This window comes from Oncorhynchus mykiss, chromosome 22 (assembly GCF_013265735.2).
Source record: "Oncorhynchus mykiss isolate Arlee chromosome 22, USDA_OmykA_1.1, whole genome shotgun sequence".
Taxonomy (NCBI): Eukaryota; Metazoa; Chordata; class Actinopteri; order Salmoniformes; family Salmonidae; genus Oncorhynchus; species Oncorhynchus mykiss.
This window is the reverse complement of record NC_048586.1, coordinates 44,281,546-44,308,734: the sequence shown is the minus strand read 5'-3', so window position 1 is coordinate 44,308,734 and position 27,189 is coordinate 44,281,546. Positions and strand designations below refer to the sequence as shown.

General features: G+C 42.6%; 1 protein-coding gene across 15 annotated transcripts in view; it reads right to left on the bottom strand.

The window, feature by feature from the left end:
• Window positions 1–27,189, bottom strand: part of LOC110502169 (dedicator of cytokinesis protein 9) — a 173,443-nt gene that overhangs the window by 13,337 nt on the left and 132,917 nt on the right. For 8 of the 15 annotated variants that reach the window (XM_036959372.1, XM_036959381.1, XM_036959378.1 and 5 more), the window contains exons 26-45: window positions 24,970–25,095; window positions 24,793–24,864; window positions 22,937–23,083; window positions 22,764–22,847; window positions 22,551–22,662; window positions 20,486–20,664; window positions 20,269–20,385; window positions 19,868–19,982; window positions 19,619–19,752; window positions 13,758–13,872; window positions 13,446–13,512; window positions 13,258–13,305; window positions 11,408–11,547; window positions 10,347–10,462; window positions 9,905–10,042; window positions 9,618–9,800; window positions 7,259–7,372; window positions 6,941–7,156; window positions 6,385–6,442; window positions 5,670–5,776 (exon numbers count right to left, since the gene is read on the bottom strand). In XM_036959372.1, the coding sequence (XP_036815267.1) occupies window positions 5,670–5,776; window positions 6,385–6,442; window positions 6,941–7,156; window positions 7,259–7,372; window positions 9,618–9,800; window positions 9,905–10,042; window positions 10,347–10,462; window positions 11,408–11,547; window positions 13,258–13,305; window positions 13,446–13,512; window positions 13,758–13,872; window positions 19,619–19,752; window positions 19,868–19,982; window positions 20,269–20,385; window positions 20,486–20,664; window positions 22,551–22,662; window positions 22,764–22,847; window positions 22,937–23,083; window positions 24,793–24,864; window positions 24,970–25,095 (2,388 nt within the window). Of the gene's footprint in view, window positions 1–5,669; window positions 5,777–6,384; window positions 6,443–6,940; window positions 7,157–7,258; window positions 7,373–9,617; window positions 9,801–9,904; window positions 10,043–10,346; window positions 10,463–10,986; window positions 11,031–11,407; window positions 11,548–13,257; window positions 13,306–13,445; window positions 13,513–13,757; window positions 13,873–19,618; window positions 19,753–19,867; window positions 19,983–20,268; window positions 20,386–20,485; window positions 20,665–22,550; window positions 22,663–22,763; window positions 22,848–22,936; window positions 23,084–24,792; window positions 24,865–24,969; window positions 25,096–27,189 lie in introns of those variants that run through there. The other 7 variants (XM_036959383.1, XM_036959374.1, XM_036959376.1 and 4 more) reach the window with 3 other exon arrangements.

The window sequence follows — 27,189 nt, the reverse complement described above, 5'->3', positions numbered from 1 at the left end:
AGTCAATGTGTCGGGGGCACCAGCCAGTCGAGGCAATATGTACACGCAGTTGAAGTGACTATGCGTAGATAATAAACAGAGATTAGCGGCAGCGCTAAAGAGGGGGAGGGGGAGGGGGGGCAATGTAAATAATCTGGGTAGTCCTTTGATTAGCGGTTCAGGAGTGCTGGAGAGAAGCCAAGGAGATAAACTGAGCATAAAAGAAGCTAATCCTGCTAAGGATTTACAGTATTTTCCCTGTAAAAAACAAATGATTGGGCAATGTTTAGATAACCCCTTTAGAAACGGAACCATTTTTACCACATTCTTGCCTGAGTATACCTTTTATACCTCTCATGCCGAAGACGAGCGGTAGTAGTGGTGTGCAGATATGGGTGGGGCGTCTATTTTAATAATCAAAAATAAATCCATTATTTATTTGTTTAGGCAGGTCCTAAGAAGCATTATAGGACAAATAGAAACAAGGCAAGCCACCTTTCATCTCTGTCCTAACTTCAATCCACTTCGTTAGGGAGCAGGCGTTGGGTCTTACATTCATCATGATCCCCATAGAAAATAATAGCAATCCTATTGTCAGAAGCATGTGAGTCTCCTGTTCATATTTCACAACCTCCGCGGGCTTTTGGAGTTGTATACGATCTAGTAAAATAATAGGCCTGCACTTGATTTAGACTACATTATAGCATGCTAAATGTTTCTGATCAGTGATATAGACTACATTATAGCATGCTAAATGTTTCTGATCAGTGATTTAGACTACATTATAGCATGCTAAATGTTTCTGATCAGTGATATAGACTACATTATAGCATGCTAAATGTTTCTGATCAGTGATTTAGACTACATTATAGCATGCTAAATGTTTCTGATCAGTGATATAGACTACATTATAGCATGCTAAATGTTTCTGATCAGTGATTTAGACTACATTATAGCATGCTAAATGTTTACGATCAGTGATATAGACTACATTATAGCATGCTAAATGTTTACGATCAGTGATATAGACTACATTATAGCATGCTAAATGTTTCTGATCAGTGATTTAGACTACATTATAGCATGCTAAATGTTTACGATCAGTGATAGATGAACACTTGATTTAGACTACATTATAGCATGCTAAATGTTTACGATCAGTGATAGATGAACACTTGATTTAGACTACATTATAGCATGCTAAATGTTTACGATCAGTGATAGATGAACACTTGATTTAGACTACATTATAGCATGCTAAATGTTTACGATCAGTGATAGATGAACACTTGATTTAGACTACATTATAGCATGCTAAATGTTTACGATCAGTGATAGATGAACACTTGATTTAGACTACATTATAGCATGCTAAATGTTTACGATCAGTGATAGATGAACACTTGATTTAGACTACATTATAGCATGCTAAATGTTTACGATCAGTGATAGATGAACACTTGATTTAGACTACATTATAGCATGCTAAATGTTTACGATCAGTGATAGATGAGCAAACGAATAGATGAGATACCATCTCCACTTATTTGCCCAGACAGAAACCAATTAAACCAAATAGCCTATAAAGAGATTCAGTGAAACAAAACCACATTGATTGGTTATCAGTGAAGTCACAGGCTTTTGGTAGGGAGTAGGCCTATTGGCTACTCAGTGACTGTGAGTGAAAAGCTAAATAATCCACTTGTTAAACTACATAACATAGCAAAATGTTTTAATAAATGAGTCAACTAGACACAGTGGGGACCTGTCATTCAGGGCAGGTGGGGCAGAGCACTGTTTAGGGTTTGCTGCCTGTTTTGAATGTTATTTTAGCATTAATTTGTGTTACATATCAGTTTGCAAACAATGTAAAAATTAATTATTTGACTGAATAAAGCTGCATACAAGCATTATCTCTTTATTACTTTCTTGAGTATTGCAGCTTCAAAATGCAGGTGTTTCAGCCCAGCTCAGTGCTTCCTGTGGTGGAGGGGCAGCCAGCGGAAAATACTCTTTAGTTGCGCCGTGATTGGCTCAGTGTTCTGTCACTCATGAGGACACTATGTCACCGCAGATTCTACAGGGAAAGTTAGGCAGTTCAAGCCCCCTGGGGGCTGCCATAAATTTACATTAGAAGTGCCCATCCAAGAAAGCTCAAGGTCATTGGCCACAGATAAACTGATGTCATATCACGTTATATCTACTGTAGTTTTTATTGGACTGATCATGTCAACATTTTAGCTAGCAAGCTAGACAAGCAGTAATCATGAATCAAGTCGATAATCTACTGGAAAATCCTTTTCAATCAGTCATTCAGTCATATGAAGAGAAATTATAGATCAAACATATCGGTGCTCATCAGCCATTGGACGTAAATATTACACAACAAGTCGGAAATCGCAAATTCAACAATGATTGGTTTGGAAGGAATCAGTGGCTAACTGCAAGCGTTGCGAAGCAATCACTAGCCTGCTATTGAGTGGAGTGGGTGTGTGGTCCAAGTCTGGGTTTAAGGGTCTCTTTTCCAAGCTTAAAATTATAAACATTCAACACCATGGGCCAGAAAAGGTTGAATACATTGGCCATGCTGTCAAAACAACATGACTTATTCTGCGTTGAAAACAACTGGAAACTCAGACCTGGGAAATCTCAGACTTCAGTGAGTTCAAGACAACTGTGTAATCTGAAAAAACTTGCTCCGACTGGGAAAATATGTTTTGAAAGGTCATCCATCACTGACGTCATGATTCGACCATGTTCCCAATTGTCTTGAAAGCACCATAAATCCAGAGAATGCCAGACATTGATGACAAAGTCTGATGACAAAATTTGCCCACAAGAAGGACCGCCGCGCCACCTCCCTGTTCAAGTGAGCACAGTCCAAAAACGTATTGTATGTTGCTGCATAAATGATGTAATGTGGCAGGGAGATATGTATACTGTAGCTAAGAAAGTAATACTATGTGTATGTTGTGTAGTAAGCTGTTAGTAGCCCATGTGCCTCACCCTAATAATTTGGTCCCTTTCCCCCTCTCAACTTGGCCTACTGTTCTGATTTGGTGGTGCACATGTAGCCTATAACCTGTTTTAGAGAAATGTCATCATCAAATATTGTAAGAGCTTCATTGTCTGCTTATATGCCCCCTTTATTTATCCTACAATTCTGACTTGGTGTACAGGGAGATCACTAAGAACTGCCCATGACCAGAATTCTGTCGCTGTACATTTCAAAAGTGCAAAAAAATAGTTATATTGACTACGTTCTTCCTCGCTCGCTCATTAATATCTTAAGCCTCTTATCCGCTCGTTGTCCTCTTATGCTATAGTTTGTACATCTCAATTGTCAGTAGAAACCACATTTGTTTAAGGAAGTCTGCCATATCAGCTATGTTTTTTTAAAGGAAGTAAATGAGGCTGAATGAACTGTTTCGCTGCCAGACAAGGCTCCGCTGATAGCCAGGTGTAGCAGTAGTAAGGTGTTGGGACAGCTTTATGTAGGCCCTAACAGTTTGTGGGCACTGTTTGTCACCGTTATAGTGCAATTAATGTATTGTTTAGTGTTGTTGTAGTGGCTTTGCTGGCATGCATCTAAAAACATTTTTTTGAGTTTGCTCCAAGATTTACATCCTGAAATCACCACTGAACATGGCTAAGAATAGGTTTATCAGCATAGAGTGCGCCACATCATCCCATGGAATACGTCAAGGCTGCACACAGCAGAAATATCACAGAAATATTCTAGTACCTACACACCACCTTCTACAGTCAAACAAAATATACCTTTTATAGGCTAATGTGCAGTATCATGCTCATGAGATGAAATAATGAGATGGTGTGTACTGTGTGTGTGGGACTGCAATAATGAGATGGTGTGTACTGTACGTGTGGGACTGCAATAATGAGATGGTGTGTACTGTATGTGTGGGACTGCAATAATGAGATGGTGTGTACTGTATGTGTGTGTGTGTGTGTGTGTGTGTGTGTGTGTGTGTGTGTGTGTGTGTGTGTGTGTGTGCGTCCGTTTCAGAGTGTTTCGAGAGTCGAGCGAGAGTCGTTCACAGCAGTCGGAGTCGACTCCAAAGGTCCTGGAGTCGTGCACCGCTGAAGAGAAGTGACATGCCTTGCAAAGTTTAGAACCGGCAGGAGGATGGTTAATGGGCACTGCCTAGCAACCATCAAGAGTTTAGAACCGGCAGGAGGATGGTTAATGGGCACTGCCTAGCAACCATCAAGAGTGTAGAACCGGCAGGAGGATGGTTAATGGGCGCTGCCTAGCAACCATCAAGAGTTTAGAACCGGCAGGAGGATGGTTAATGGGCACTGCCTAGCAACCATCAAGAGTTTAGAACCGGCAGGAGGATGGTTAATGGGCACTGCCTAGCAACCATCAAGAGTTTAGAACCGGCAGGAGGATGGTTAATGGGCACTGCCTAGCAACCATCAAGAGTTTAGAACCGGCAGGAGGATGGTTAATGGGCACTGCCTAGCAACCATCAAGAGTGTAGAACCGGCAGGAGGATGGTTAATGGGCGCTGCCTAGCAACCATCAAGAGTTTTAAGATCGTAGTGCGTGCCAATGCCGCCTCAGCATTATGGCTACGTTTCATACTAAGCCATGGACAGAACTTTGACGAAATGATTACTAGGTTGTTAGGTGGAAATAAAAGTTTTGGCTTTGATACTGGCAATAGTTGGTGGTATGATGAAGTTGGTGGTATGATAAAGTTGGTGGTATGATAAAGTTGGTGGTATGATAAAGTTGGTGGTATGATGAAGTTGGTGGTATGATGAAGTTGGTGGTATGATGAAGTTGGTGGCATGATAAAGTTGGTGGTATGATAAAGTTGGTGGTATGATGAAGTTGGTGGTATGATAAAGTTGGTGGTATGATGAAGTTGGTGGTATGATAAAGTTGGTGGTATGATAAAGTTGGTGGTATGATTAAGTTGGTGGTATGATGAAGTTGGTGGTATGATTAAGTTGGTGGTATGACGAAGTTGGTGGTATGATTAAGTTGGTGGTATGACGAAGTTGGTGGTATGACGAAGTTGGTGGTATGATGAAGTTGGTGGTATGATGAAGTTGGTGGTATGATGAAGTTGGTGGTATGATTAAGTTGGTGGTATGATTAAGTTGGTGGTATGATAAAGTTGGTGGTATGATTAAGTTGGTGGTATGATTAAGTTGGTGGTATGATGAAGTTGGTGGTATGATTAAGTTGGTGGTATGACGAAGTTGGTGGTATGATGAAGTTGGTGGTATGATGAAGTTGGTGGTATGATGAAGTTGGTGGTATGATTAAGTTGGTGGTATGATTAAGTTGGTGGTATGATAAAGTTGGTGGTATGATTAAGTTGGTGGTATGATTAAGTTGGTGGTATGATGAAGTTGGTGGTATGATGAAGTTGGTGGTATGATGAAGTTGGTGCTATGATGAAGTTGGTGGTATGATTAAGTTGGTGGTATGATTAAGTTGGTGGTATGATTAAGTTGGTGGTATGATTAAGTTGGTGGTATGATGAAGTTGGTGGTATGATTAAGTTGGTGGTATGATGAAGTTAACGGTATGATGAAGTTGGCAGAAAAACGTCTTAGTGTGAAATGGATATAAGACATGTGAATGCCCGCCCAAAAAGGAACAAGCACCAAAACTCCTTAGTTGACCTAGCAGCTGGCTTTTGGTCTCTCACCTCGTTGAAGTGGACATCCTGCATGCCCACATCCTCCATCATGGATACCTCCTCATCAATGTTGGGGGTGACCACTCGGAAGGCTGAGCAGCCCTGCTTGAACATGCCTACGGAACGTTAAGGAGACGGGGACCATCATCAATAAACCAAATAGAAAGATGTTTTCTTATTTCTGTGGCCTATTAGACAGGTTCTACATTAAGGGGAAAATATGATTTCACTCAGAACATTCTGTCATGTACAAACAGGCAAAAGGTCAACGTTTGAGAATTGCTCTCTCATATAGTGTGCTATGATTGGACCTGCTGAGTTGATTAACCCTCTGGTGTTAAGAAGTAAAGAACACGTGTGAACTAACACTGAAACACAGATTACATAACCAAATCACAAATCTGGGATTGCCTGTATCAAGCGTTAGAGAACTGATTTAGGATCAGTTTTGCCTTTTTAAATCACATTGAATAAGAACAAAATGACAGGGAGAACCTGATTCTAGATCAGCACTCCTACTCTGAGACACAAGAACGACAGATTACATAGAAATATGTACAATATGCACAGTATAGTATTGGACTACGTATTAATAACAAAACTAATAACTACCAATCATATCATTTAAAATCACATCGCGCTGACCATTTAATTAACCCCTTGTGTAGTCTGTAAAAAGAGAAAATGGCACCACCAAGTGGCAATAATGAGCAACATACTGCACCTTTCCTCCGGAGATACTCGGCCACCAGTGCTGCCACGTGCACATAACACATGGCTGCCTGTGAACAACAGAGAACATCACAGATACATCAGTACGTTCGACTAGCCAGTCACATGACTTGAATTCATCATATTACATAATCACACTCCATATAGAGATTCTACCATAACCCACTCCTTAAATAACTACACCTCAAAATAACACCCATCCCTCTGGCATAGGCCCATCCTCTTATACTTATACACTGTGACCCCTAGCCTGACCCCTAGCCTGACCCCTAGCCTGGTGCCGATCTCGGGACAGGTCTCCATTCTTCACACTCAGTCCCCTAGCCTGACCCCTAGCCTGGTACCGACCTTGGACAGGTCTCCATTCTTCACACTCTGACCCCTAGCCTGATACCAGCCTCGGACAGTTCTCCATTCTTCACACTCTGACCCCTAGCCTGGTACAGACCTCGGACAGGTCTCCAATCTTCACACTCTGACCCCTAGCCTGATACCAGCCTCGGACAGTTCTCCATTCTTCACACTCTGACCCCTAGCCTGGTACAGACCTCGGACAGGTCTCCATTCTTCACATGGATGCGGGCCATGCTGTCCAGCCAGGTCTTGCGGAGCTCGGGCGTGCTGGCGTAGGACTTCGCTAGGCTGTACTGCAGATCCACCAGCATCTCCGGGTCCCTCTCATGCTCCTTCATCTGAGCCGTGGCCATCAGGACCGTCCGGATCCGCTTGGTCAGGTCCTTCACATCTGACGGGAAGGCTGTGTTCTGTACAGGACAATAAACAGGAAGAGTAAAGACCAGATTATTCATGTGGTCCAATGGTAACATGGAGTTTCAATGAGAATAGAGCATCCATCGGGTTCTGACCTTGATTGTCTTGTCACCGTTGGCACAGTTGTTGATGATGGACAGGGACTGTTGGAAGCGGGTTCCTCCGATACCGATGACGTCAGCGATCAGCTGACTGACGGCGATCACCACCTGAGCGAGATGGCGGAAGTTGCACACGTCAATAACACACTACTCCCATAACCATCACGTCAATTACACACTACTCCCATAACCATCACGTCAATAACACACTACTCCCATAACCATCACGTCAATAACAATCTACTCCCATAACCATCACGTCAATAACAATCTACTCCCATAACCATCACGTCAATAACACACTACTCCCATAACCATCACGTCAATAACACACTACTCCCATAACCATCACGTCAATAACACACTACTCCCATAACCATCACGTCAATAACAATCTACTCCCATAACCATCACGTCAATAACAATCTACTCCCATAACCATCACGTCAATAACACACTACTCCCATAACCATCACGTCAATTACACACTACTCCCATAACCATCACGTCAATAACACACTACTCCCATAACCATCACGTCAATAACAATCTACTCCCATAACCATCACGTCAATAACAATCTACTCCCATAACCATCACGTCAATAACACACTACTCCCATAACCATCACGTCAATTACACACTACTCCCATAACCATCACGTCAATAACACACTACTCCCATAACCATCACGTCAATAACAATCTACTCCCATAACCATCACGTCAATAACAATCTACTCCCATAACCATCACGTCAATAACAATCTACTCCCATAACCATCACGTCAATAACACACTACTCCCATAACCATCACGTCAATAACACACTACTCCCATAACCATCACGTCAATAACACACTACTCCCATAACCATCACGTCAATAACACACTACTCCCATAACCATCACGTCAATAACAAACTACTCCCATAACCATCACGTCAATAACACACTACTCCCATAACCATCACGTCAATAACACACTACTCCCATAACCATCACGTCAATAACAATCTACTCCCATGACCATCACGTCAATAACACACTACTCCCATAACCATCACGTCAATAACAATCTACTCCCATAACCATCACGTCAATAACACACTACTCCCATAACCATCACGTCAATAACACACTACTCCCATAACCATCACGTCAATAACAATCTACTCCCATAACCATCACGTCAATAACACACTACTCCCATAACCATCACGTCAATAACACACTACTCCCATAACCATCACGTCAATAACACACTACTCCCATAACCATCACGTCAATAACACACTACTCCCATAACCATCACGTCAATAACAATCTACTCCCATAACCATCACGTCAATAACACACTACTCCCATAACCATCACGTCAATAACACACTACTCCCATAACCATCACGTCAATAACAAACTACTCCCATAACCATCACGTCAATAACACACTACTCCCATAACCATCACGTCAATAACACACTACTCCCATAACCATCACGTCTATAACACACTACTCCCATAACCATTACGTCAATAACAATCTACTCCCCTAACCATCACGTCAATAACAATCTACTCCCATAACCATCACGTCAATAACACACTACTCCCATAACCATCACGTCAATAACAAACTACTCCCATAACCATCACGTCAATAACACACTACTCCCATAACCATCACGTCAATAACAATCTACTCCCCTAACCATCACGTCAATAACAATCTACTCCCATAACCATCACGTCAATAACAAACTACTCCCATAACCATCACGTCAATAACAATCTACTCCCATAACCATCACGTCAATAACAATCTACTCCCATAACCATCACGTCAATAACACACTACTCCCATAACCATCACGTCAATAACACACTACTCCCATAACCATTACGTCAATAACAATCTACTCCCCTAACCATCACGTCAATAACAATCTACTCCCATAACCATCACGTCAATAACACACTACTCCCCTAACCATCACGTCAATAACACACTACTCCCATAACCATCACGTCAATAACATACTACTCCCCTAACCATCACGTCAATAACACACTACTCCCATAACCATCACGTCAATAACACACTACTCCCCTAACCATCACGTCAATAACATACTACTCCCCTAACCATCACGTCAATAACACACTACTCCCATAACCATCACGTCAATAACACACTACTCCCATAACCATCAGACAAACCACTATTTAGGAGAGTTCCATAGACTGTTCTTCTACATAGAGACGTTCTGAGGAGACAAATGGATCAGTATGTAGAGGGTAACCCCCCCCCCCCTCCCCCTCATCTCTCTCCCCATCTCTCTCCCTCTTTCTCACCTGTAGGTGAGTGCGGACGAAGGACTTGCGTCCTGTGTAGTCAAAGTTACTCTTCATGAGGAAGTAGAGGAGGTGGGCAGCGTCGCTGCGGATGGAGCTCAGCTTCGAGTTGCAGCACTTCAGGATCTCGTAGCAGAACGAAGCACACATGTCCGCTCGGCCCTCAAAGAAGGTGCAGGGGAACTGGAAACAGACACACAGTGAGGATTAGATAGTCGGCACGGTTAAGAGAGGAAGAGAAAAACACTTGACTACTGTGAACTGTTAAGAACCAATGGCCTCCTCACCTTGTAGATGAAGGTGCGCAGCGAGGTGAAGACCTGCTTGAGGGCTGTCTCTGATTGGTTGATTTGTAGGAAGCAGAGGTGCACCTCAAACACCTTCTTCATGAGCGGGTTGTGGCCATGGTCCGAACAGAGCTGGGTCTGACAACATACGAGGACAGACAGTTAGCAACTTCAAAGGCCAGAGATTTGACACTAACAGAAAACATCAAGTAAGAAGTAGAAAAAGGGTGAAATATCAAATGAAATCACCAACAACATAGATCAAATGCATGTATGTAGACAAGCAGGAGGGGGTTATTGTCAATGATTGGTAAGGCAAAGCTGAAGAGGGAGTTTCAAGTTTCTTAGATAACATAATCACATAACAAGCAAGGAAGGTGATGCGTTTTACATGTTGAGGATCACTTATTATAAGCCACATAACCAGCAGTTAGGAGTGTACCTTGAATCCCATGATGAAGATGCTGAGAGTGTCCAGCACGGTGAGGCAGACCTCCGTGGCGATGTTCGCCTCCAGAACCGATTGGTTCAGCACGTCAGCATCAGAGTGGCTATAGGCTGCAGAGGACACACACCACACTGCTGGAGCTCTCTCACATCACCCCTACAATACACTCCTGTACTGCTCTGGTTGCATCTCAAACGGCACCCTAATCTCTATTTAGTGCACTACTTTTTTTTTTACCAGGGCGCATCGGGCTTTGGTCAAAAGTAGTGCACCATATAGGGAATAGGGTGCCATTTGGGATGACTATGAGTCAGGGCTGCATAGATGCCCTCTTGTGAGTAATCATTACAATACAGTCTGAAAGAATAGCTATTATTAGTATCAAGGCAAAAAAAAAAAACCTGCTTAAGAGGAGGAAATAATATTCAGTTGAGTTGAAAACAAACGCATTTAACTTCAGAGGTTTGAATACAATGAAATGAGTTACGAAGGGAACAGAAATGAACAGGTCAGAGGGAACAGAGGGTTTAAAAAGGGGCTCATTGTCAGCTAAAATGGCATGCTCTTAATTCAACCAGATGAACAGAGCTAATATGTCTGTAAGCTGCCTGTCGTTGACCTGATACATTCTTACCATGGTCTACAGATATTCCAAGAACACTTGAAATCTTTCTTACACTGAAAACACAAAGAAATTCACTTCATTAAAAGGGAATCAAGTAAGATACTTGCTATAGAGCTGAATCTCTTTTGCTTTTGGTGAAGTCAATACAACGGTTACAACAGTGAACTTGGTCCTGATTAAAACCTTCCCTTCAACACATATCCCGTGGCGACTGGATATGTGTTGACCCCCGAGGGGTCATATACTTTCTAGGATAAAACCCTTCACTTTTGTTCACTCAAAACCACCACATCCATGGAGAAATGGCTCAGGAACGGCTGACTTTGGACTTGGTGTGTGGCACACATGATGATGATGATGGTGATGATGAGGTGACTGGCTACAGAGGGAGGGGCCTATGGTTAAGAGGCGGGTGATTGGGGACACTTACTGTGGTTAAAAGTGTATGAGTTATCCAGGCTGTTGAGTTGCTGTAAGCGGGCATGCATCATTCCCGCCCTGTTACGGGACACAGGCAAAGTCTGAGACTTCCGCTCATGTGCTGTTATGGGTCCCACCCCTTCCTGGCTCCTGATGAGGAAACAGGAAACTGTTAGACAACTGGCCCACTACCAGCAGGACCAGGGTTAGTCAAGCAGGTTAGAATGGATATCACACATACCAGGGCCAGGGTTAGTCTAGCAGGTTAGAATGGATATTACACATACCTAACTATTCTATTGATCATAAAACAGAAGAAAATACTGTATAGCCTGGTAGCCAGATCAGTTCCTGTTTAAGGTTGTCTGAATCATAAACTGGCTCCCAGGCTAGAAATAGGGCCAAAGAGAAAATAAAATCCATAGGAATGTCTGCTTTAGGTATGTTAGGAACATTTTGAGGCTAATTTGACACACGACTATTCTTTCTACACTGAGTGTACAAAACATTAGGAACACCTTCCTAATATTGAGTTGCACCCCCTTTTGCCCTCAGAACAGTCTCAATTCGTCGGGTCCATGGACTCTACAAGGTGTCCAAAGCATTCCACAGGGATGCTGGTCCATGTTGACTCCAATGCTTCCCACAGTTGTCAAATTGTCTGGATGTCCTTTGGGTGGTGGATCATTCTTGATACACACAGGAAACTGTTGAGCGTGGAAAAACCCAGCAGCGTTGCCGTTCTTGACACAAATCGGTGCGCCTGGCACCTACTACCATACCCCGGTCAAAGGCAGTTAAATCCTTTGTCTTGCCAATTCACCCTCTGAATGGCACACATACACAATCCATGTCTCAATTGCCACAAGGCTTAAAAATCCTCCTTTAACCTGTCTCCTCCACTTCATCTACACTGATATGAAGTGGATTTAACAAGTGACATCAATAAGGGATGGTAGCTTTCACCTGAACAGTCGATGTCATGGAAAGAGCAAGTGTTCTTAATGTTTTGTGCATTCAGTGTATTTCTGATCATCTAAACAATCTTGATTCAGTGTTGATAAGTCCGGTTGTGAGGTGATCCAGAGAAGCAGACACTACTAGAGCAGCACTATGGCGGTTAGTAGCAGCAGAAGCCAACTCATGCATGTGACTATGAAAGAGGTCATGGTAGGTTATAGTTGTGTGGTGCAATTACACGGCCAATCAAAGTGGTGTGGCGTTATAAGACGGCCAATCAGAAAAGAGAGAAGAAAACATGCTTTTAGTATAGGAGAGTTAATTCCATTTGTAGTCTTACCCAAGCAGGAGGGGGCAGGAGCCATGTTTGTTTAATTTACTATATTAAACTTGCCAGCATTAAAGTGAACAGATAAACAGACAGTGGTGGTGGTCAGAGAGATAGGAGAGCCATCAGGACAGAACTCTCACAGAGAAAGTGTGTGCCAGAGTCCAGTCCAAAGGTAAATATGAGCGTATATATGAGCTGGGTGGTGTGTGGTTATATCCTGTCGTGTTTGAGAGCCTTTACTTTACACACAACGGTAATACAACTCAACAAACCAAGCCACACACGGGTAACATTTTAGACCGATCACTAACGACATCAAGCAATGGTTGTGTCATTCAAACGATCTCAGGTGCTACTAGAAAACAGTCATAGCATCTTCAGTAGATATGGAGCAGCTCGTGGTTTACTATCACGTTAAAATGGCTTGGACAATATTCACACTGACATTTAAACAGCAACATTTTCAACACGATAACTATTAACAAATGGTGTAATAAACTAAGTCATTCAGTCTCATCTACAGGTTATACATAAAAGCTTCAATTGAACCTTTCGGACAGTAACATTACCTTGCGATGCATCTCTTTCCTATATATCTGAATTGATGGAGACACACTCTGGAGACAAAAAACATTAGACTCATTGTTACTCATTGCGGCTAATAAAAAGATGCTTAAACATACTCAATCTATACAGTAAAATGGTATAAAGTAGCATGGGGACAATGACAAGGTTAAGCTGACAGTCCGATGCTTACTCTACTAGAGTGAAGAAGTCCATGAGCTCAGTAGACGAGGCCTTGTTCCAGTAGGTAAACAGAGCATCTGAACGAAGGAGAGGCGAAGGGTTATATGTGTGTCCTACATGGTCCCCTGTATCCTAAAGTACCCTATGGGCCCTTGTTAAACAAAAGTAGTGCACGAAATAGGGAATAGGGTGTCATTTAGGACACGGTCCTGAGGAAAACTACTGGCTGTAGGAATACACAGTTCACTAAGGATATTCTCCCCCCCCCAAATCAAAATCTAAATCAAATGAAGTGCTTGAGTGGAGAGCGGTGAAGTCTTACCCTCAGACATGCTCTTGAGGATGTGGAGGAAGCACATGAGCAGGCTCTTGATCTCAGCCTGGTCCAGCTTGTCACAACGCAGCAGGCTGCCGCTCAGAGCTGCCGCTGGCTGGCTCTGAGGGAGGTCAGAGATCAGCTAAATTACACTACAACACACGCTACTGACAACCTGTGGTACTGCTTTATTCAGAACAGTAATGCTATTGGGAGATTTGTGCTTGTTGTTCAAATTTATCATGTTGTTGTTCTTAATGTATGGTCATCTGTACATGTTTTATAAGGCAAAAAGGGTAGGGAAAAATAAGATACTGAAGAATTTTGAATGCTGATTTCTGTACCTTAAAAGTTAGTATTACATGATCAGTTCAATGATAGACTCAAGTACCTTCAGTACATCTATTTCTGATGATGTAATACTAAAGTACCTTTCAGTACATCTATCTCCTATACATTTACATTCATTTGATGCACTCATAAGCAGGTAAGCCTACTGTAATGGCTGGCAGCAAGCACAGGGTACTCATGGTGCCTAACTGACTAATGGAGTCAGTCACTCAGGCCCGTCTGGGCTCTAGATGCGGGGGAGATTGTCAGATCAGTTGTACGTGCAGGGCTTAATCACTCTCCAAGCCGGGACAGAGAGAGCAGGAAGCAGGAATCAACAAAGCACTCTCCAAGCTGGGACAGAGAGCAGGAAGCAGGAATCAACAAAGCACTCTCCAAGCCGGGACAGAGAGGAGGAAGCAGGAATCAACAAAGCACTCTCCAAGCTGGGACAGAGAGCAGGAAGCAGGAATCAACAAAGCACTCTCCAAGCCGGGACAGAGAGCAGGAAGCAGGAATCAACAAAGCACTCTCCAAGCTGGGACAGAGAGCAGGAAGCAGGAATCAACAAAGCACTCGCCAGCGGCTTGGTTGGGTTGTGTATCGGAGGATGCATGACCTTCAACCTTCGTCTCTCCCGAGCCCGTACGGGAGTTGTAGCGATGAGACAAGATAGTAGCTACTAAACAATTGGATACCACGAAATTGGGGAGAAAACGGGGTAAAAAATCTAATAAATTAATAAAATTTAAAAAAAGCACTCTCCAAGCCGGGACAGAGAGCAGGAAGCAGTGGAGTAGCAGATCTACCGTAGCGTGGGAAAATACAGCGTCTTCCTTGACCAGCGGTGAGTTAGTGTAGACCGGAGCTAACAGACTGAAGCCATATCTTGTTGACAGAGATAATTAGCGGCTAAACTTAGCTGCCATATTCACTGATTATACCAAACATTAGGAACACCTTCCTAATATTGAGTTACACCTCCACCCTTTTGCCCTCAGAACGGCCTTCATTCGTTGGCGCATGGACTCTACAATGTGTCGAAATATTTCCACGGGGACACTGGCCCATGTTGACTCCAATGCTTCCCACAATTGTGTCAAGTTGGTTGAATGTCCTTTGGGTGGTGGACCATTTTTGATACAGACAGGAACCTTTTGAGCATGAAAAACCCAGCAGCGTTGCAGTTCTTGACATAAAGTCGTGCGCCTGGCACCTACTACCAAACCCCATTCAAATGCACTTAAATCTTTTGTCTTGCCCATTCATCCTCTGAATGGCACACATACACAATCCATGTCTACAATTTTCTTAAGGCTTAAAAATCCTCCTGTAACCTGCCTCCTCACCTACATCTATACTGATTGAAGAGGATTTAATAAGTGACATCAATAAGAGATCATAGCGTTCCCCTGGAACCACCTGGTCAGTCTATGCCATGAAAAGAGCATGTGTCCTTAATGTTCTGTACACCCAGTCTGAAAACTTAACACAGTAGGTGATAATTTTCATGAATTCTTTATGAAACAGAGTCTATATCGTAGATGGATGTCATTCGTGGCTTAAAAATGAAGCAGATATTACATTGTCTTTCATTCCCTTTCTGACTAACTGTCTCCTCAGACTATCATTCATAAAGAAAACGGTGAAAAGAACAGACAGAAACATAACACAAAGAAAGAGGACCTCCTCAGTACATACTGTACAGGGCTTGTGACGGTCATGGAATTTTGGACGACTGTTATTAGTCATCCAAGATGACCGTGGTCACCGTTATAACCAATCAAATGTTCTCCTTTTCCTCAGCTCCTGACGGCATATATCTATCTATATGTGCTTCTGCATGGAGGAGGAGGGCGTTGCCTAGGCTACCACGAATACTCGTTCTCTACAACGCCTGTCTTGTTTCAGCAAGGAGCAACAACGCTTCATTGTGTTGTTGAGAATCCGTAAACGGTAACCGTGCCAACCCTAAGTTCTAGAGTTCTGATAACAATCCTCTATAACTCTTACAGCTAAAAGAGTCACACGGCACACATGAGGGAGATCAGAAATGAAGAGACTCCAGCCGGGTTGCATGCTTCAGTGTCACTCCTACAGAAAACCAGAAAGCAGTAGCTGTGCTTCATGGCACCAGAGATTAAACTGTGTATCATCCTCCTGGCAAAGAAAGGTCCTCGGCAAAGACTAAAACACACACTCACACACACAGGACACTCTTGGGAGGAAGGGGAGAAGGTAAGGGTGAAGTGGTGGGGGTCATGATTCTCTGGGATACTGGGGACAGTGAGCCATAAAGTCCATGGTGGCGCGTTTGGAGCGAATGGAGTCCTCGGGTTCGGAAAATAAGCGTAGCATATTGGCAGAGTGTCTCCACCTGAAATTCTCCTTCTGCCAGCAGCAGTAGTGGGTAGGTGGATGGAGAAGTCAACAGTACAATGACAAGTTAACAGGCACTAACCTCATAACTGTCACTGGTATCTCAGACAGACACACTCTCATGTGTCTGTCTGAGAAAATACTGAAAACGATGCATGGAAAATCCTCAAATAAATCTGTGGCCTAAATCTGACCAACTAAATAGCTGCTGAAACTCGTATTGACCCCACCCAAATATATTTCTAGCCTAATTAGACTAACAGACTACCACTAACAGACTAACAGACTAACACTAACAGACTAATACTAACAGAAAAACAGACTAACAGACTACCACTAACAGACTAACAGACTAACACCAACAGACTAATACTAACAGACAAACAGACTAACACTAACAGACTAACAGACTACCACTAACAGACTAACAGACTAACACCAACAGACTAATACTAACAGACAAACAGACTAACACTAAAAGACTAACAGACTACCACTAACAGACTAACAGACTAACACTAACAGACTAATACTAACAGAAAAACAGACTAACACTAACAGACTAACAGACTAACAGACTAACACTAACAGACTAACAGACTAACACTAACAGACTAACAGACTAACACTAACAGACTAACAGACTAACACTAACAGACTAACAGACTAACACTATCAGACTAACAGACTAACAGACTAACACTAACAGACTAACAGACTAACACTAACAGACTAACAGACTAACACTAACAGACTAACAGACTAACAGACTAACAGACTAACAGACTAACACTAACAGACTAACAGACTAACACTAACAGACTAACAGACTAACACTAACAGACTAAATGACTAACACTAACAGACTAACAGACTAACACTAACAGACTAACAGACTAATACTATCAGACTAACAGACTAACACTAACAGACTAACAGACTAACAGACTAACACTAACAGACTAACAGACTAACACTAACAGACTAACAGACTAACACTAACAGACTAATACTAACAGAAAAACAGACTAACACTAACAGACTAACAGACTAACACTAACAGACTAACAGACTAACACTAACAGACTAACAGACTAACACTAACAGACTAACAGACTAACACTAACAGACTAACAGACTAACACTAACAGACTAACAGACTAACACTAACAGACTAATACTAACAGAAAAACAGACTAACACTAACAGACTAACACTAACAGACTAATACTAACAGAAAAACAGACTAACACTAACAGACTAACAGACTAATACTAACAGACTAATACTAACAGAAAAACAGACTAACACTAACAGACTAACAGACTAACACTAACAGACTAACAGACTAACAGAAAAACAGACTAACACTAACAGACTAACAGACTAACAGAAAAACAGACTAACACTAACAGACTAATACTAACAGAAAAACAGACTAACACTAACAGACTAACAGACTAACAGAAAAACAGACTAACACTAACAGACTAACACTAACAGACTAATACTAACAGAAAAACAGACTAACACTAACAGACTAATACTAACAGAAAAACAGACTAACACTAACAGACTAACACTAACAGACTAACACTAACAGACTAATACTAACAGACTAACAGACTAACACTAACAGACTAACAGACTAACACTAACAGACTAACAGACTAACAGACTAACAGACTAACACTAACAGACTAACAGACTAACACTAACAGACTAACAGACTAACACTAACAGACTAACAGACTAACACTAACAGACTAATACTAACAGACTAATACTAACAGAAAAACAGACTAACAGACTAACACTAACAGACTAACAGACTAACACTAACAGACTAACAGACTAACACTAACAGACTAACACTAACAGACTAACACTAACAGACTAACACTAACAGACTAACAGACTAACACTAACAGACTAACACTAACAGACTAACACTAACAGACTAACACTAACAGACTAATACTAACAGAAAAACAGACTAACACTAACAGACTAACAGACTAACAGACTAACACTAACAGACTAACAGACTAACACTAACAGACTAACACTAACAGACTAACACTAACAGACTAACACTGACAGACTAATACTAACAGAAAAACAGACTAACACTAACAGACTAACAGACTAACAGACTAACACTAACAGACTAACAGACTAACACTAACAGACTAACAGACTAACAGACTAACACTAACAGACTAACAGACTAACACTAACAGACTAACAGACTAACACTAACAGACTAACAGACTAACAGACTAACACTAACAGACTAACAGACTAACACTAACAGACTAACAGACTAACACTAACAGACTAACAGACTAACACTAACAGACTAACAGACTAACAGACTAACACTAACAGACTAATACTAACAGAAAAACAGACTAACACTAACAGACTAACAGACTAACAGACTAACACTAACAGACTAACATACTAACACTAACAGACTAACAGACTAACACTAACAGACTAACAGACTAACAGACTAACACTAACAGACTAATACTAACAGAAAAACAGACTAACACTAACAGACTAACAGACTAACAGACTAACACTAACAGACTAACAGACTAACACTAACAGACTAACACTAACAGACTAACAGACTAACAGACTAACACTAACAGACTGACACTAACAGACTAACAGACTAACACTAACAGACTAACACTAACAGACTAACAGACTAACACTAACAGACTAACAGACTAACACTAACAGACTAATACTAACAGACTAACAGACTAACACTAACAGACTAACAGACTAACACTAACAGACCAACACTAACAGACTAACAGACTAACACTAACAGACTAACAGACTAACACTAACAGACTAACAGACTAACAGACTAACACTAACAGACTAACACTAACAGACTAACAGACTAACACTAACAGACTAACACTAACAGACTAACACTAACAGACTAACAGACTACCACTAACAGACTAACATCACTGCAGTAGCCATGTGCTACAGTTCTCAGGCATTGACTCGACCCTCAGTAACTGATGTCAAGCAGATCTCAGCCTGCAGTGATTTTACCAATGATAAGTAAACATGATCATCTTTAAGTAATGGTCCATGACAGTGGATGTAGTATGAGTTCACGGTACCTTGTCCAGAGAGTTGTTCTTATCGTTGCTCTTCTCATGAAGGCTGTTTCCAGAGTCAGTGCTGATTAGGGAGCCCCGGGAGTCAGTGTGGCGGACAGAGTTAACGTTGGGGGTAGAGGATGCATGAGGGGAGGCTGAAGAACATAGAAACGTCAGCATGGTTAAATATATGACCCTTGTGTCCTTCAATCACCACTGGACAACATGAGTTAAATCTCACATTGGTGCCAAAAGGACACTGAATCTCACCGGTGCCAGAGATGACTCCAAACAAATCCTTGTGCAAACTGTTGTCGAAAAAAGTACTGGACCTCGGAGGCGTCATCATCACGGTGTTGCCCAAGAGTGGATCATCTCTTCCATTCTGAAAGGAAAATGAACCATTAGTCAAGTCTTTGCAGTTAGGGATTTGAAGTGTGGTCGTAGCCAGCCACTAGATGGCAGCCTTACGCTGTTGATTTGAGTTGTGGTCGTAGCCAGCCACTAGATGGCAGCCTTACGCTGTTGATTTGAGTTGTGGTCGTAGCCAGCCACTAGATGGCAGCCTTACGCTGTTGATTTGAGTTGTGGTCGTAGCCAGCCACTAGATGGCAGCCTTACGTTGTGGATTTGAGTTGTTGTCGTAGCCAGCCACTAGTTAGAAGCCTTACATTGTTGGAGTAGTTGATGGTGAATGGGGAAACTTCCTTCACGTTGAGCCTGTGGACGTTCTCCTGGAGCAGACCAAACAGGGGCAGGTAAAGGGTGGCCAACCTAGCCTGCTGGCTCTGAAATAGAGATAATCTGATTAAATCAACTTCCTTTACCCTTACGAGGAATTTCTAAATGACTAGAGAGGAAAGAGACAGGGATGACTGGGCTGCTTACCTTGGAAGTGTAGCGCTCGTCAAAGGTGTGCTTGACCATCAGGTTCTTGAGCACGTGGATGGATATCTGACGGATCTCCCGGAACTCCTGCAAGGCCCCGCCAACCTCCCGCAGCAACAGCCCAACCAGGAAGTGGTTCTTACAGAAGTCGTCTGTCAGCGAGTAGTCCAACTGGAGGTCTGGGAGGAGGACAAACAGGAGACGGACGTTAGAAAGACGACCTGAACAATCTGCTATGATGTAAACAACAACACAACCGCAGCACTGAGTTGATGTTTGAACTGAAGCACTGAGTTCATGTTTGAACTGAAGCACTGAGTTGATGTTTGAACTGAAGCACTGAGTTGATGTTTGAACTGAAGCACTGAGTTGATGTTTGAACTGATGCACTGAGTTGATGTTTGCCAGAGCCGACGTTTGACCTTAAATAGACTGGTTCCAACGCCTCAGAGACAAACCTACTGCTATAGTCACACATTCCAAAGAAATAAGAACTATTTGAGGCCCAAACAATTCTCCCTCACCGTCTCCCTCCCTCACTCCCTACCTGATATGTAGGGGTCTATAAGGACAGTATAGGTCTATCAGGACAGTATAGGTAAGGGTCTATCAAGACAGTATAGGTAAGGGTCTATCAAGACAGTATAGGTAGGGGTCTATCAGGACAGTATAGGTCTATCAGGACAGTATAGGTAAGGGTCTATCAGAACAGTATAGGTAGGGGTCTATCAGGACAGTATAGGTCTATCAGGACAGTATAGGTCTATCAGGACAGTATAGGTCTATCAGGACAGTATAGGTAAGGGTCTATCAGGACAGTATAGGTCTATCAGGACAGTATAGGTAAGGGTCTATCAGAACAGTATAGGTAGGGGTCTATCAGGACAGTATAGGTATATCAGGACAGTATAGGTCTATCAGGACAGTATAGGTCTATCAGGACAGTATAGGTAAGGGTCTATCAGGACAGTATAGGTCTATCAGGACAGTATAGGTAAGGGTCTATCAGGACAGTATAGGTAGGGGTCTATCAGGACAGTATAGGTCTATAAGGACAGTATAGGTCTATCAGGACAGTATAGGTCTATCAGGACAGGATAGGTCTATCAGGACAGTATAGGTAGGGGTCTATCAGGACAGTATAGGTAGGGGTCTATCAGGACAGTATAGGTCTATCATGACAGTATAGGTATATCAGGACAGTATAGGTCTATCAGGACAGTATAGGTCTATCAGGACAGTATAGGTAGGGGTCTATCAGGACAGTATAGGTAGGGGTCTATCAGGACAGTATAGGCCTATCATGACAGTATAGGTCTATCAGGACAGTATAGGTCTATCAGGACAGTATAGGTCTATCAGGACAGTATAGGTAGTGGTCTTTCAGAACTTTGACAGCATATAGTGCAATAGGAAAGAATTCACACCCCTTGACTTTTTCCACATTTTGTTACAGTCTTATTCTGAAATGCATCAAATGAAACATTTCCTCAGCAATCTACACACAATACCCCATAATGACAACCTGGGACTGAATAGTTTCTGAATGCACGTAGGTAGTGTACTTGAGTTTGATGAGATGGAAAAGCAATTTAAAACACTCTAAACACTACAACCACTGTGATTATTGTTATCTGACCATGCTGGTCATCTATGAATATTTGAACATCTTGGCCATGTTCTGTTATAATTTCCACCCGGCACAGCCAGAAGAGGACTGGTCACCCCACATAGTCTGGTTCCTCTCTAGGTTTCTTCCTAGGTTACTGCCTTTCTGGGGAGTTATTCCTAGACACCGTGCTTCTACACCTGCATTGCTTGCTGTTTGGAGTTTTAGGCTGGGTTTCTGTACAGCACTCTGTGACATCGGCTGATGTAAAAGGGGCTTTATAAATACATTTGATTGATTGATTGAACACAAAATGGACAGGATCCTTCAACTTTGGCAGACAGCTTTCCCAACATCATATTACTGTATAAAAGCATTGTGGTTTTAGGCTAGTACAATAGAAGTATCCCATACAGCCCTGGTATACCTTCATACTGTATATTGTATTTTGCTCACCTTGAAATCTCTGTATCCTCCCATTTCCAAAAGGCATGGGCAGATTCAAGGGGATGTAGTGCTCGTGGTTGCATATGACACGCAGGAACTCAAACTTGAACTCGAACAGAGTCTGAAAACAAGACACATGTAAGTGTTACTCCTAAGGTATAGTGGTGGAAATATGAATGGTAGTGTAATAACTCAACACAATCATATCATCATGAGAACTACCCTGGGGTCTCCAGGCACAAAGCAGTGGATGTAGTGGTTGATCTGCTTGAACACAAAGCCTCTGTCCATGAGGGTCAAACAGCGCTGTGGACACAGGAAGAAAATTTGTATTTCAGTAGAGCACAAGGATGACCATGTGTGCCCGTCTAGCCAATCAGATGGCGCCAGCTGACCTTGATGAAGACAGCCAGGCTGTGGTTGGCGTTGCGGGCTGCGTCCAAGTTGTCCTTGTACTTCTGGGTGATGTGGGGCATCATCATGTTGACCAGGGTCTCCACCGTGTGGTGGAAACCGGCCGAGAAACGCTGGTTCCTGGACACCTGAGAAATAGAGACGAGTTGTTACTGTCAGCGCTGTTACTGTCAGAGTTGTTACTGTCAGCGCTGTTACTGTCAGAGTTGTTACTGTCAGAGTTGTTACTGTCAGCGCTGTTACTGTCACAGCTGTTACTGTCAGAGTTGTTACTGTCAGAGTTGTTACTGTCACAGCTGTTACTGTCACAGCTGTTACTGTGAGATTGATTTTGCGTTAGGATTCCAGAAGTGCCAAGAGGATAACATATGAAAGTACTATGCAACACCTCAATGTGGTCCTCGAGGAGCTACACACTTCCAACAACACATTGCTGTTTTCTTTCTGACCCCACCACAGCTGTTCCCAGAGAGAGGCCATTCCAGGTTGTGTTTCTGACCACACCACAGCTATTCCTAGAGAGAGGCCATCCCAGGTTGTGTTTCCACCACAGCTATTCCTAGAGGGAGGCCATCCCAGGTTGTGTTTCCACCACAGCTATTCCTAGAGAGAGGCCATCCCAGGTTGTGTTTCCACCACAGCTATTCCTAGAGGGAGGCCATCCCAGGTTGTGTTTCTGACCACACCACAGCTGTTCCCAGAGAGAGGCCATTCCAGGTTGTGTTTCCACCACAGCTATTCCTAGAGAGAGGCCATCCCAGGTTGTGTTTCCACCACAGCTGTTCCTAGAGGGAGGCCATCCCAGGTTGTGTTTCTGACCCCACCACAGCTATTCCTAGAGAGAGGCCATTCCAGGTTGTGTTTCCACCACAGCTATTCCTAGAGGGAGGCCATCCCAGGTTGTGTTTCTGACCCCACCACAGCTATTCCTAGAGGGAGGCCATCCCAGGTTGTGTTTCTGACCCCACCACAGCTGTTCCTAGAGTGAGGCCATCCCAGGTTGTGTTTCCATCATAGCTGTTCCTAGAGAGAGGCCATCCCAGGTTGTGTTTCCATCATAGCTGTTCCTAGAGAGAGGCCATCCCAGGTTGTGTTTCTGACCCCACCACAGCTATTCCTAGAGAGAGGCCATCCCAGGTTGTGTTTCTGACCCCACCACAGCTGTTCCTAGAGAGAGGCCATCCCAGGTTGTGTTTCTGACCCCACCACAGCTATTCCTAGAGGGAGGCCATCCCAGGTTGTGTTTCTGACCCCACCACAGCTATTCCTAGAGAGAGGCCATCCCAGGTTGTGTTTCTGACCCCACCACAGCTATTCCTAGAGGGAGGCCATCCCAGGTTGTGTTTCTGACCCCACCACAGCTATTCCTAGAGGGAGGCCATCCCAGGTTGTGTTTCTGACCCCACCACAGCTATTCCTAGAGGGAGGCCATCCCAGGTTGTGTTTCTGACCCCACCACAGCTGTTCCCAGAGAGAGGCCATCCCAGTGAGCCACCACAGAACCACAGTAGAGGGAGCAACACTTAAATGGAAACTCCCTGTTTCCTCTGTTCAGTGTGGCACACTCCTGAGGGAGAGTAATGGTTCCTACAGCAGCTTCCTGATTATACATGGCCATGCCAGGGAGGAAACTCAGGGCTATGGTTGGTTAGGGGAGACTGCTGTGGATAGCATTGAAGTGACGGTTAGTTATGAGACATGGCTGTGCTTTATTCTGTGCGAGAACTGTGGCAGCTCACATTGCTGCGCATGTTAGGAGCTCAAAATGTTAAGCTGACATTTATATCATAGAAAACAAATGAAGACTTGGCTTAGTCAAGTGTCACAACAGACTTACCCTCACTTTACTGCTCTCAATCAAGTACTGTGCCATGGACTTCACTAAGGCTTCGAAGAAATACCACGAGTACTACGAAACAGAGATACAGAAACAAATACAAATCAATGCAAACATGAAACTTGATGTAAATGTCCAGAAAACCCTTCTTCACCCTGTTGCTGTGCTGTTCATTACCTTTAGCAATTTGTTGCTGGTGAGGAAATCTGTGGAAGGCTTTAGAATTGCAGTCATGGCTTTGGCCAGCTCCTCGTGAACTGTTCTCGTGGTAGAGGATGTGTATGGCTCGGTCTTAAACACATACTGAACCAGGGAGGGAGAAAAAAACAACATCATGTTCTACAATTACACAGTAGGTAATTGTGCCCTATGACAAATGGACCAGTACCATGCTTACCTGGCTAACTTAGTGCAAATTGAGAAATGATGTGACTAAACTCAACAAAAAGAAGAATAAACTGTATTATGAAGCCAAGATCAATGATATAAAGAATGTTGGAAAAAAACGTTGGAGTACTTTAAATGAAATTATGTGCAGAAAGACACATTCAACTCCATCTTTCATCCAATCAGATGGCTTATTCATCACAAAACCATTTGATGTTGCCAATTATTTTAATGATTATTTAATTGGCAAAGTGGGCAAACTTGGGCAGGAAATGCCAACAACGAACAGTGAGCCATTGTACTCATGGATAAAAAACAAATAATTAAAGAAAAGCATTGCAAGTTAGAATTTTATAAAGTTAGTGTGGGAGAGGTGGAAAGATTATTGTTATCGATCAATAATGACAAACCTCCTGGCATTGACAACTTCGATGGAAAGCTACTGAGGATGGTAGCTAACTCTATAGCTACTCCTATCTGTCATATCTTCAACCTGAACATAGAGGAAAGCCTTTGTCATCAGGCCTGGAAGGAAGCCAAATTATTCCGCTACCCAAGAGTGGTAAAGCGGCCTTTACTGGTTCTAACAGCAGACCTATCAGCTTGCTGCCAGCTCTTAGGAAACTGTTGGAAAAAATGGTGTTTGACCAAATACAATGCTATTTATCTGTAAACAAATGAACAACAGACTTTCAGCATGCTTATTGACAAGGGCACTCAACATGTACTGCACTGACACAAATGACTGATGATTGGTTGAAAGAAATTCATAATAAGAAGATTGTGGGCGCTGTACTGTTAGATTTCAGTGCAGCCATTGATATTATTGACCATAACCTTCTGTTAAAAAAATTGTGTTATTGCTTTTCAACCTCTGCCATATCGTGGATTCAGAGCTATCTATCTAATAGAACTCAGAGGGTTATATTTAATGGAAGCTTCTCTAATGTCAAACATGTAAAGTGTGGTGTACCGCAGGGCAGCTCTATAGGCCCTCTACTCTTTTCTATTTTTACCAATGACCTGCCACTGGCATTAAACAAAGCATGTGTGTCCATGTGTGCTTATGATCCAACCATATACGCATCAGCAACCACAGCTAATGGAGTCACTGAAACCCTTAACAAAGAGTTGCAGTCTGTTTTGGAATGGGTGGCCAGTAATAAACTGGTCCTGAACATCTCTAAAACTAAGAGTATTGTATTTGGTACAAATAATTCCTTAAGTTCTAGACCTCAGCTGAATCTGGTAATGAATGGTGTGGCTGTTGACAAAGTTGAGGAGACTAAATTACTTGGTGTTACCTTAGATTGTAAACTGTGATGGTCAAAACATATAGATTCAATGGTTGTAAAGATGGGGAGAGATCTGGTCGTAATAAAGAGATCCTCCACTTTTTTGACACCAAACTCCAAAAAGCAAGTTCTGTAGGCTCTAATTTTGTCTAATCTTGATTATTGTCCAGTCGTGTGGCCCAGTGCTGCAAGGAAAGACCTACAGTGCCTTGAAAAAGTATTGATGCCCCTTGGCATTTTTCCTATTTTGTTGCACTACAACCTGTAATTTAAATTGATTTTTATTTGGACTTCATGTAATGGACATACACAAAATAGTCCAAATTTGTGAAGTGAAATTTAAAAAGTTCACTTGTATCAAGAAATGCAAAAAAAAAATCTAACTGAAAAGTGGTGTGTGCATATGAATTCACCCCCTTTACTATGAATGAAGCTAAATAAGATCTGGTGCAACCAATTACCTTCAGAAGTCACATAATTTGTTAAATAAAGTCCACCTATGTGCAATCTCAGTGTCACATGATCTGTCACATGATCTCAGTATATATACACCTGTTCTGAAAGGCCCCAGAGTCTGCAACCCCACTAAGCAAGGGGCACCACCAAGCAAGTGGCACCATGAATACCAAGCAGCTCTCCAAACAGGTCAGGGACAAAGTTGTGGAGAAGTACAGATCAGCGTTGGGTTATAAAAAAATATAAGAAACTTTGAATA